Below are 12,758 nucleotides of genomic sequence, written 5' to 3' on the forward strand. Positions count from 1 at the left end.
AAAAAAAAAGGCCATAGAACCTCAATAGACATTTCCCCAAAGAGGACATACACATGGCCAATAGACATATGAAAAGATGCTCTACATCATTAACCATCACAGAAATGCCAATTAAAACCACAATGAGATACCACCTCACACCTATCAGAATGGCTATCATCAATAAATAAAAAAAACAATAAGTGTTGGCGAGCATGTGGAGAAAAGGGAACCCTCACACACTGTTGCTGGGATTGCAAATTGGTGCAGCCACTGTGGAAAACAGTATAGAGGTTCCTAAAATATTAAAAATAGAATTACCTTATGACCCAGCAATTTCACTTTTGGGTATTCATCTGAAGAAATCCAAAATGCTAATTTGAAAAGTTGCATGCACCCTTATGTTCACTGCATCACTATTCACAATAACAAAGATATGGAAACAACTGAAATGCCCATCAATAGATGACTGGATAAAGAAGATGTGATACATACATACAATGCAATATTACTCAGTCATAAAAAAAGGAGATCTTACCATTTGCAACAACATGGATGGACCTAGAGGGTATTATGCTAAGTGAAATAAGTCAGAGAGAGAGGCAAATACCCTATCACACTTATATGTAGAAACTAAAGAACAAAATAAACAACAACAACAACAACAAATAGAAACAGACTCACAGATTCAGAGAACAAATTTATGGTTACCAGATGGGAGAGGGGGTTAGAGGACTGGGCAGAAAAAAGTGAAGGGATTAAGAAGTACAAATTGGCAGTTACAAAATAGTCATGGGGGTGTAAAGTACAGCATAGGAAATATAGTAAAAAATATAGTAATAACTATGTATAGTGCCAGGTAGGTACTAGACTAGTCAGGGGGATCACTTCATAAATTATATAGATGTCTAACCACTACACTATACACCTGAAACTAATATAAAATAATACTGAATGTCAACTGTAATTGAAAAAAATAAAGAGCCTTATCAGGTTAAAAAAACAACAATAACTTACATTTTAAGTGTTTATTTATTAATGCATGCATTCTGCTTATCATTTTATGTGTATTACCTTATTTAATCTTCCCTACAGCCCTATGGGCTTGGGAGTTGACATGATTATTACATATCACATATCACATTCCATTGATGTGAAACTGAAATTTAGATAGGCAAAATGCCCAAGTTACAGAGTTAGTAAGTTGGTAAAACCCAGAAATAAATCTAGGTCTTTCTGATTCCAAAACATTCATCTTTAAACTCTACATACACTGTGTTCTGTGACAGCAGAGAAGCAAAAATAGTTACTTTTTCTTTGCTGGAAATAGCCTCATTATTTTCTGAAATCCAGTGAAGAATCATTTGTAATATTACCTTATATTGTCACTAAGCGATCAGTTGAGCACAATGATTATAAATTGTGCCTGAACTAAATTTCAAAACATATATAGATAAAACCCAACTCTTTCTTTTTTACTTTATGGGGAGAGAATCAGATTCCTATGCCAGAGTAAAATGTAGCAAGATAGCCTTGAGGCCTTGATATATTATATAATATTACTTGATGATAATAGGATTTTCTATTTAGGGTAAAGATGGAGATATCATTTAAAAAAAACAATCAGTAGCCCAAACATAGTGGGGTTATTTGGTAAGGTAGATGGCACTCATTATTTTTAATGTTTTCCTTTATGTGTCTTTTTCTAAGATTAAAAAAATAGCAAACAGGATATGCATAGAGCAAATTATATTCTAGGTATCCCAATTACCAGAGATTTCTCATTTTAATTCTCAAATACAGGTTGTTCTGTAGCTGTACTGTGCAAGGAGATGGAAATGCACACCTTCCAGTAGTAGGGCTCACTCATTGGCAGATCTGGGGTATGCTCTCCTGGCTGATGGAGCACACTCACTGTCTGCTCCTCCATGACAACAGCCATGAGGGGGTGCAGACTCAGTGACTCAAGCATGGAAAGCCATGGCTGGAGGTATCCCGCATGGGACCCTCTCAGGATGCACAGTGTTAACTGCTCAGAGCCCCTCATGACAGCGCCTCAGACAGATGTGTTTGATTTTCCCCACAGACAGTCCAGGACAGTGCCGAGGGGCACAACTGCTGTGGCTGAGACACAGATAGTAGCTTCTACTTGGGGGAAGCTGAAGGGAAAGTGTGTTGGACTCAGGGTCTGAAGACCAGGGGCTGCTGCTGTGTGACCTTGGGCCAAGTGGCTTGAACTCTCTGGGCTTCAGTTTCTTAGGTGGTTATGGGTTCATGTTAAATGATCTGGAAGAGCATCTGAAACAGATTAGCATTTACTGAATGTAAAGGCTATTGAGGTTTAATGGAAGAAACGGTGCCAGGTGACCATGGGAACCTCCTTATCTATAAGCTTCCCTATGGAGAATGATGTGGATTCAGTTTCTTAGGTATGGGGGAAGAGGACTATGAATGAGCCTCCCCACCTAGAAGTAATCCCCACACCCACCCTAGGAAGGTTGGCAGAGACACCACCCATGTGACCTGCTGTATCCTCACTGTTCTATGTCTAGAGCGTCGAGGCCTGGCTGGTCAGGGTCAGAGGTGCAGACATTCTGCTTATAGATTTTTATGAACTACCTGTTTTCGTAGGCCCTGTAAACACTGTCTGTACAAGAGGAGTGTCCCAGGCTATGTGGCAGTGGTGGTCAACCCATGAGAAAACAGAGCAGCCGTGCTCCTGGAGCCAAAAGGGCGGCCACCGCTAAACAGGAATACCAGCAATCTTTCCTATTTCAAAGAAAAAGTCAATTAAAATATTCTCAGTGTTGATTTTTTTTTCTCTGATAATTTTAGAAAGCTTTTTTTTCAACTTATCTACAGAGGGGGCATAAAATAACTATTTGTTGAGTGAATTGAATAAATGAATGAATAAATAAGTGAGTGGCTAAAAAAAAGATGAATACATACTGGAAATTTCTTTTAGTCAACAGAACAAATAAGTAAGAATCAAATGCATGTTAAAATCTCGTTAATGCCACTCCAGGCCAACACCTACACTTGTGGGGACTGTGCCCACCCCAGGGGTGGGAAGCAGTAAGGCACATTCAAATGTGTGTTAAAAAAAATTTTGGAAACAGTCAATTGTTTTCATTTTAAATATTTAAAGACTTTAAAATTTTTGTGGGTTACCTATTTGTTCATGGTTGTCATTTTAAAAATTATGTATTACATAGAAAGTGGTTATAGTTTTCTCTTAGCAAAATTGCTCCTGGTTCATGTGAGAAAGTGAATTCTTTGTCACACGATGTCCTGAAAGGCTGTATAGGTCTAGTTACAAATGATAATACTACAGAGGTGTTGGCGCCTGAGCTGTTTTAGAATGGCACTTGGAAGAATTCATTTCCCAGATACTGAATGGAGGTCACCTGAGGAACATGTGGAAACCGCTTCCCTTTCCCCTCAGCCTTCCTTCAGGCTCTTCAGGACTGGCCTCCCTCATATGTGGTTTCCACAGGGAACAATGCACACGCTCGAGACCCAGCTGTCAAATTGAAGGTCACTGGGAGAGGGTTACATTCACTTTAGGCCAGAGGGCCACACATTGCTCTAAGCAGTTCTGGGTGTGACTGCTGGATTTCAGGAACAGAGGGGACTAGGCAGGGAGAGAGAAAACTTTTATCAGCAATTACCAGGTCCTGGCATGGGCTAAGCATGCTCACAAACATTACAGATGTTAACCCACAAAAACTTTGTGTTTTATATGATTGTAATTAATAGTAGTATTATAATTATTAGTGCATTAATCATTTTGCAAAAGGGGACACTGAAACTCAGAGAGAGAGGATGTGTGTGTATACGAGAGAGAGAGAGAGAGAGAGAGAGAGAGAGAGAGAGAGAGAGAGAGAGAGAGAAAGAGAGAAGAAAGAGCAGGAGGAGGAGGAGGAAGAGGAGGAGGAAGAGAAGTAAAAACGAAGTGGAGGTTAGATATGTGTGGTGGAAACTAATAGACACTGGTCTTCACTGAGCACTTACTATGATCAAGGCACCATGCTAAGCTCTTTATGTGAATTCTTTTAACGATCCCTCCCAGAAACCCAATGAGGTCAGTACTATTATTGGATCCAGCTTACTTCCGAGGTGGCTGAGTAATTAGCCCAAAGCAGCCCAGGTAGGATTATGAACCCATGTGGCCTGACTGCAGCTGTGTCTAAGCCACTGTGCTATTCTGCCTCTACAAAGGGGCTGCAGGTGTCCCTCTTGGTGGTCTTGCTGTAGTTGACTTGGGTGAGAACATGAAAAATGTGAAACCTTCACTGCTAACTGAGAATGGGAGAAACCCTCCAGGACGCTGTTCTCATGTTACCACAGATTCCAGGCAAACCAGTCTCCAGCCTGGAGACCAGCTGAATTCTCCCCGCCCTGCTGCTTCCATCCTCTCCAAATAATAGCTGTTCATTAAAAATCAAAATGCTGAAGACTCTTTTTCTGACTTAAAGCATCTTACAACCATCATCACATTGGGAAGGCAGGGAAAAATTCTGTTTGATTTTAATGAAAGATACTTTTCTCATCAAAATATTTTGATAGCATGGAAAAAAAAAGATGTGTGCTCATTAAAGTTTAATGAATGTTGCTCCCTGCCATTTTCCATGTGAGAATCACACATTATGACTCATGCATGGTGGGTGCCGGGAATAGTTAACTTATCATCATGGGGAAGAATGAAATCCAAGACTGGGTCCACTAGGATGTAAGTATGTGTCCACCGGCCACTTGCTTTGGTTGGCAATGATGTGGCTTCAGACAGGTGGGCTCAATATTGTTCCAGGTTGGCCTCTATTTGCTCTAAAAACAGGGCTAGTTAAGAACAGCTGCAAACCTGCTGCCAGGCAACTCTAGTCCCAAGGTCAAGCTGGGGACTCCCAGAATAAGAGAGTGCCTTGGGCAAAGGCTTTGAAGAGAAGGGAGAAAGAAAAGAGGTTCCTACCCTTGGGAGGGCAGAGTTGATAGTAATGTTACATTTATGCTCTAGGATCTTCACTGAAGCCTGTGTTCACAGAGTCTATTATAAAGCTCTCATCCAAAAATTTTAGGCTCACTTTAAAAGGGCCCCAAGCTGCATTTCTAGGTTTATTGCCACGGGTCCCCTGCTCCCAGCCTTGACTCCTGCCAACGCAAGCTTCTAGTTGCTCCCTACGCCTGCCATCCACCTCTCTCCTTGTCCTGCCTTATGTTTTTTTCTAGGATCTGGAGTGGTCTCTCCGTCCATCTCTACTGCTTGAGAAGTTATCCATTCACTGAGGATCATCTATTGTTTTACTGCCTTAATTTTATTGCCTGATACCTCACTCCAAACAAACTCCCTTGAAAATCACAGACTCTTGTTAAGGCAGTCACCATCTTCTACTGTCTGTGAAAATTCCAGTGTGAGAGCAATGTAACGTTACTGTCAACTCTGCCTTCCCAACGGTAGGGTCCTCTTTTTTCCTCCGCTTCTCTTCAAAGCCTTTGCAGTTTAAGGCAGTTTCTTATTCTGGAATCCCGAGCTCAGTCTGCGACTGGGGTTGCCTGGCAGCAAGTTTGCTGCTTGTTCTTAACTAGTGGTTATCTGCATAGACTTCTGAGTTAGAGACTTGGGTTAGAACCTTCACTCCTTCCCTTATTAGGCATGTGATCATGGGCAAGTTGCTTATGAACTGTAATAATGACAACAATAACAACAACCAACATATACTCAGTGTTTACTGACAGTTGGGCATTGGGTATCTATTAACTCATTATATACTCACAACTACCCTATGAGTAAGTATTGCCATTATCTCTCTTTTACAGATGAGAAAAACACACAAAGAGAGATCATGTGTCCAGAATTACAGTTATTATGTTGAGAAAACAGGCTTGGAACTCAGATAGTTTGGTCTCAAAGCTCATGTTTTGACCACCATGCTACCCTCTCTGGGACTCAGTTTTCTTATCTATAAAGTGGTGTTAGAATAATACCTACCTCATAAGATGGTAAACAGGATTAAATAAAATAATACAAGAGGAGCATAATAATATAGAGCTCAATAATTCATAGCTGCTATCATTGTCATCACCACATGCTGGTCTCATCCTTCCTCCTGTCCATGAGGACAGGAGTCATTCGTGTCCCTTGTGCCGGGACATTCATCACAGACGCTGAAAGGTTCTGTCAGCTGTGGGCTTGTCCTAGGCTCAAAGAGATTGACAAGGGTTTCTAGTATTTTCCTAGAATTTAGGGGTGTGTCCTAGGTGATTTTGGACCTCTGAACCATTGTGCTTTTTTTTTGTATTTTCACTCTATTTAGCGCCCTCTCCAGCTCTTGTTTTATTCAATTTATTTGACTCCTCTAAGGTCTCCTGTGTAAGACTTCAATGTAACGCTTTCTTTCTCCTCCCTCCTCCCCCTTCCCTCTTCTTCCTTCCTCTCCTTCTGCAATCCTCTACCCTCCCCTCTGCTCTCTTCTTTCCTCTCCTCCTTTCCCCTCTTTTCTCTTCTCCCCCCTTGGGGCCCCCTTCCCTTCTTTGCTGTGTCTTCTTTCCCTCCCTCAGTCACTTTCAGGATGACAACTGCCATCTGGATGTCACAGCTCTGTATTTCATATCTCCAGCAGGCTAAGCAGCCTTCTAGGTCCCCAGTTCATTAGCCAGAGTTTCTGGAATCAGGGCCTCTTACAGCTCAGGGACACCTGAGTGGCTTCTAAAGTGGCAGATGCTTTATCAAGACACACCTGCTCAGATTTAGTTTGTCCTTGGGGTTAATATGGTTAATGGGGTTAGTGGTTAAGGGGCAGCTTATGTGAGGGCACTTCCTGCCTCCTTTCCTGAACAATCTTGGCACTGGACAGAAGCCAGAATTTCCATTTCTCTCATGCTTGAGTCCTAGTCAAATGGTCCTACTTCTAAATACGTTTCCTCCAGGAACAGCATCCTTGATACTTTTATGGAAATTAAAAACAGAACAAAACAAAAACATAGATCTATTAAAAAGTGCACCCTTCCTGCCCAGGTCACTACACTTGTGGGAGAAGGTAGTTCAATTCTGCCCCTGGGGAATGAAACTGCTTTTTAAGTAAACCAGAAGATAACTAACAAATAATCCTTCGAATTAATAATCTAAAAAATGAAACTTATTAGTTTCCTTTATACATCCAATTTATCATCAGTGGTGCAATTAAATTCTATTTTGTGCTGTGGTTTGAGCACTTCACAGCTTGGAAGGACTTTCTCCTGAGCCCTTCACAGGGACAAGCCATCATTTCATAATTACAGAGAACATATTGGCTTTGCCTCTGGTGGGAAAGCTTCCTAGACTGAGTTCATGATCAAGAGTGGGAAAGGATAAAGGATGACTCTATGTGCAGCTGGGAGAGGCCTGCAGGGCACCACATGTCTCTCAGGGAGAGCGCGCCATTTGGGGGTGGTAGGCAGGCCAGCCCTGCTTATGGTATCTAGCGCCTTATGCTATTGCATTCATGTTCTCACGGGATTGATGGCATCTATGGAAGAACCCCAATACCACTTCTCTGTTTTGCATTTGTTTTCTAGTCCTCCTGCAGACCCTGTACATGACGGAGACTACATGTCTGTGTTTGGATAAGCCTTGACCTTGGGTGACTCATTGTATAGTAGTCCTCAAGCCATCCACATGGCTCTAGACCCACTGAAAGCTGCCATTTTGAATGCTACACCACATTTATTAGTTTTACAAATGATTCACAGAAAATTATTCATAAGACACAAGGCCTACCTCCCTTTCCCCACCCATTGCCCCCCTCCCCCCAGGGGCATTTAAATATGAGCAGTTTTGTTAAACTTTGATTTGTCTATCATGTTAGGAGAATGCAACTTAGGATCTGTGCTAATCACTCTTAATCACTTCAAGAAAAATGTTTTCTAGCAACTTGGGAAGGTCTCTAAGATCTGGATAAGGCTGGCATAAGATGTCACACCCTCAAAGACCCTGCTGGAAGCCTGGGTTCCTGCTCACAGGGAAGGACGGTATCTCAGGGATGTGGCTACAGATGTGGCCAGTGCTACTGAAATGTGGGAGCAAACAGGCTACCATATTCAGCCCTCCTCTGCCAAGTTTCTTTGAGCCATTTGGGTAGAGATTCTGGGTGGTAAATAGAGAGATAATGTTAAAACTCCTAGCCAAATGGGCCAAAAAACACCTATGGTGACAAAAGTCAGAAAAAGTATTTATCTTGGTGATGGTGGAGAAGGTTATTTACTGGATAAGGCATGAGGGAACTTTCTGGGGTGTTGGAAATCCTTTACGTCTTCATCTGCCTGGTGGTTGCAAGGTATATACATTGTCGCCAAGCTGACATTTTGGTTTGTGCATTCCACTGTATACAATTACATCTCAATGAATAATAGTACTGTCCAAAAGGCAGGTGGGAGATGATCCAAGTGGTTTCCCTTTTATGCCATGCCCAACCCACTTTATGCTGGAGACAGTAAGAGTTCTAAGTATCTGCATCCATTACACATCTTTATCTTCCTCCACAAGTGTGTTTATACCCACAGGTTATATTTATATCTGCAGCCAGATCTATATATTTAAATATGGAGAGGAGAGAAAAGTGTTATATGTGCTTGTCTATATATAGGGCTGTTTACTTCTTTCAAAGAACAGGAGGATTGTAGCTCCACTTGTTTTTTTGTGGAGCAGGACGCACATTCACATACATACACATTCACACACACACACACACACACACACACACACAAACACTAAAATAAAATGAGCCTGGATAGCTAATCAACAACCTTGCTGATCTCCCCTGTCTGGGATGCTGAAACTGACCTTGATGATGACCTTGGGGATTAGCAGCACAATGGACTTCTGCTTGGCCAGAATATCCCCGGTATTATTGACACGAGCTGTGACGAAGAAGTGCAGGGACGCTTGTTCCAGCAGCTGGCCCATGTACTCACTGGCTCTGACCAGCACCTCCTTTTTCTTGACTGGAAGGAGAAAAAACAAACATGCTGGGTATCAAGACCCGAGTCAGGATCTGCTTTACTTTCCCTAGTGCCCCATCTTCTCCTCAAGGATAAACTCTCCTACTTCTGGGTAAAGAAAGAATGTGCAGGAAATTTAATATTCAATAAAGTCTTACTAGAGAAAATGTGCCGAATATTCCAAACTGCACTTTTGCTGTTATAAAATACAATGCCAATCAAGGATCAAGGTTTTAACTGTGGCTACTTTGATTTGGGAAGGGACAATCCCAAGATAGGGTGGGATCCAGATATGGAGTGGTGAAGTTCAAGGCCACCATTCCATTTGCTATCCCCTCATGCAATAAGAAATGCCTCATGTAGGCCTTGGGCCACGCTTCGGCAGAACTGTCAGCTACCTAAACCTTCTCCCTGTAGTGCTCCACATTTTTTCCAGCTTTTTCTGTACCAGTCTGACATGATTTTTCCAATGAAGAGAAAGAAGCTGTTAAAACCAATTTTCACCATAGGCATTCAGTTCTCTCCCATCCCGTCTCCTATTTGCAGCTTCAAAGACCTCTGTGCCATATGCTGGTTTCCTCGTCACTGAGGTTAACTTTTAGGTGCTAGGGACAAGCCAGTGAGGATGACATTTCGAGGATGGGGAGTGGTCCTGGCTGCCTCAGTTCACCATCAGACCGAGAACAGGGGAGGGAGTGGGGGTTGGGGTTGGTTCGGTCTTGTGACTCTGGACACAGCAGTGAGGTTCTGTTTGGCTGCATCACCCACTTTCTTGATCACTCGCACTTCCCACAGTCCAGGAGTCTAGAGAGCAAAAGGCAGTTCTTCCGCAGGTCAAGCCCGGGGCCATGCTGCAGCACCCACTGCTACCCGGTCAGAGCCACGTGTTAGTGTAGTGTCGTCAGCCAGCAGGCCCTGCAGGGAAATGGGTGACTCATGCCTCCACTCCCACGCACGGAGCACAGGCCCTGTAAATGTTCATGGAATTAAAGGTTTCCACCACTGCTGCCCTGCCCAATGTCTGCCTTTGGCTCAAGATTCCTCCTTCCTGAGGAAGTTACTGGAGGAAATAATTCCCACGGTCATCATTTCAAGTGCAGAGTGCATTTCATTCTAGCCCTCCAGGGAGAGCAGCCACCTGCAATACGGGCGGATCGCTGCGTGCAGGCAGTGCCGGGCCACAAGGGGGCCTCCTCACTTCCGGGTTCACAGGCGAGGGTGCATGAGGCCATGGTCAGCACCTCTTCAAAGTCTCCTCACAGATACATAGGTGCTGTGACAGCCCCTAGCTCTCTGACTGAGGCGTTCTCAATCTTGGCTCCACATCACAGTCACCTGGGAACGTTTAAGAACCTACCCTGATGAATCCCACCCCAGACAAAATCAATCAGAATTTCGGACGCTAAAGTGCAGCCGGTGCTGAGAAGCAGTGCTCCAACAGCCAGGGGGCTGACCCCCACAGAATCAGTCCTGAAAAAGCCTTGGTTCAAGTGGAAAGGATGGCCTTTGCAACCCAGGCCCCTGGTGCGTCAAGTGAGGTCTGCAGGCCAGCAGGACCACCATCACCTGGGCGCTTGTTGGAGATGTGGGTTCTTCAACCCCACCCCACCTGCACTTGACTAAGGTGCCCAGATGAGACATATGCAGGTTTGAAAAGCCCCCAGAGATAGGAGATTCTAGCAATAGAAGGGTAGAGTTAGGGTGGACTTGGGACTTAGGACAGTCTCAGTTTTAAAACTGAAAGTCTTGTACCCTAGAACCCACTGGTAAATTGAGAAGGTTGGTTATTCTAGACCAGTGGTTGGTTATCAATTGGGGGCAATTTTGGCCCCCAGAAGATGTTTGGCAACATCTGGAGATATTTTTGGTTGTCAGAACTGAGGTTTGCTACTGGCTTCTAGTGGATAGAGGCCAAGGATGCTGCTAAACATCCTACAATGCACAGGACGGCCCCGCAACAGTTATCCACATCCTAAATTGTCAGTGTGACTGTGCTGAGAAACACTGCCCTAGGCTATGCAGAGTTATTAGAAGGTCCATCCTAAGCAAGTATCAAACCACTTGGCTTGATTCCTGAGGCAGTCCTATTGCATTCAGAACCAACCTTTTGAATCTATGAACTTGCCTAGATCTTGGCCCTCGAATTCTACATTTTTGAATGATCCAATCATATTGCCTTCTTTGGGTCTGAGCCTGGACCCTGCTTCCTCATGGCTCCCCCAGCACTTAATTGTCCAGATGAATATGACTCTGTCCCTCAGTTGCATACAACCTCAGATGAGCACATGGGACCTGGTTTTTACTTCCCCAGATCTAGACAGATGGAGTGGCAAAATGACAGGCCTTGAAGAATGTGCATTTTCTCTAAGTCAGACAGAAAAAATCAAGAACCATCTGATTTCACTGATATGTGGGATATAAAACTGAAAGCAACAAAGGAACAAGACAAAGAATAAAAAACTCATAGACACAGACAATAGATTAGTGGTTACCAGAGGGTAAAGGGACAGGGGTGTGGTAGATGAAGGTAAAAGGGATCGAATATATGGTGATGGAAAGAGAACTGACTCTGGGTGGTGAACATGTGATGTGATATATAGATGATGTATTACAGAACGGTACACTTGAAGCCTATGTAACTTTGCTAACAAATTGTCACCCCAATAAACTTTAATTTTTTTAAAAAAAGAATGTGCATTTTACCTCTAGCTGCCTCCAGAAATAATTAAAAAATGGACCTGCTCTGGCTATTTCTAGAGGGCAGTGTTTGGCCACTGGTTTCCTTTAGGCTGGTGAGATCTGCCTGACTTCTTTTTACCTATCTTTACAGAATCTCAACATTTATAATGTTGGTATCAGGGGCCCTTAATCTCTGAGGCAGAGCATTCTCTAAATCATAGCACTAAGGAAAATGGGCTGTGATTTGAGCCCAAGAGAACAGTGCTCCTGAAATAGTATGTTATGTAAGTGCTGTGTTTTGCCACCACACAAGAAATTGTTCTAGATAAAGTTTATTAAATGTGGCAAGGGAAAGAAGAATAGCTTTCCGTTCTATGAGTGGTGGAGCTGGGATCCTGCCAATATCATTTACGGTGTCTGGGGAAAGCCAAGGGAGACACAGACGGGAGCTGCCTCATCTCTTTTCCAAAAAGCAAAGAAAACTAAATATAGCCAAGTGAAAATGGTAACACCTTTGAAGGTACTGGAAGGTTTAAGTTATCCAAGTCTTCCGAGCTGATTCTAGCCCACACATTTCCTTTAATCATCAATCTGGAAAGTATGCCTCCCATTCTACTTGGGAAACTTTCTTTGCAATACAGCCTCCTAGGAATGTACTGTGACCTGCAAAATCAAGGTCTAGAATCACGTGACTTTTTGCAATAATGTGCAATTTAGTTTAGATTGCAATATGCAGTTTATTGCATGCAGTTAATGCCACCTACCTGCAGGATAAAGCAAGAAATAGTCTCCAACTCCCTTCAAGTTATTCAGGACAAGCCCTGGGGTGGGCTGAGTGGGTGGGACTTATATTTATTTGAGTCAGACTTATTTGGTCAGCTGTCCCTATAAAAGTGACTGATCGAGCTAATATATCATGTCATTCTAGCCCGCTAACTTATATGAGCTCATTCTCTTATTGGATTAGGGAGAGAAGGAGAAGGAGATTGAGCACTGGGACTCTTGGGAGGTGGTAAAGGATGGTATACAGTTACCTGTCCAAGGGGAGAGGGGTAGCTGGACTCCAGGTAACAGGGTCTTGAGTGAGTAAAGACACTGGCCTACTTAAGGCCCAGGTTTACACCAAG

At 43.2% G+C, this 12,758-nt stretch overlaps 1 protein-coding gene across 2 annotated transcripts in view; it reads right to left on the reverse strand.

Moving 5' to 3' along the window:
• Positions 1-12,758, reverse strand: part of F13A1 (coagulation factor XIII A chain) — a 203,518-nt gene that overhangs the window by 19,407 nt on the left and 171,353 nt on the right. For both annotated transcript variants that reach the window (XM_019624776.1, XM_019624777.1), the window contains one exon: positions 8,795-8,955. In XM_019624776.1, coding sequence (XP_019480321.1) covers positions 8,795-8,955 — 161 coding nt within the window. The remainder of the gene's footprint in view (positions 1-8,794; positions 8,956-12,758) is intronic.

Source organism: Hipposideros armiger, unplaced genomic scaffold, assembly GCF_001890085.2.
Source record: "Hipposideros armiger isolate ML-2016 unplaced genomic scaffold, ASM189008v1 scaffold_607, whole genome shotgun sequence".
Taxonomy (NCBI): Eukaryota; Metazoa; Chordata; class Mammalia; order Chiroptera; family Hipposideridae; genus Hipposideros; species Hipposideros armiger.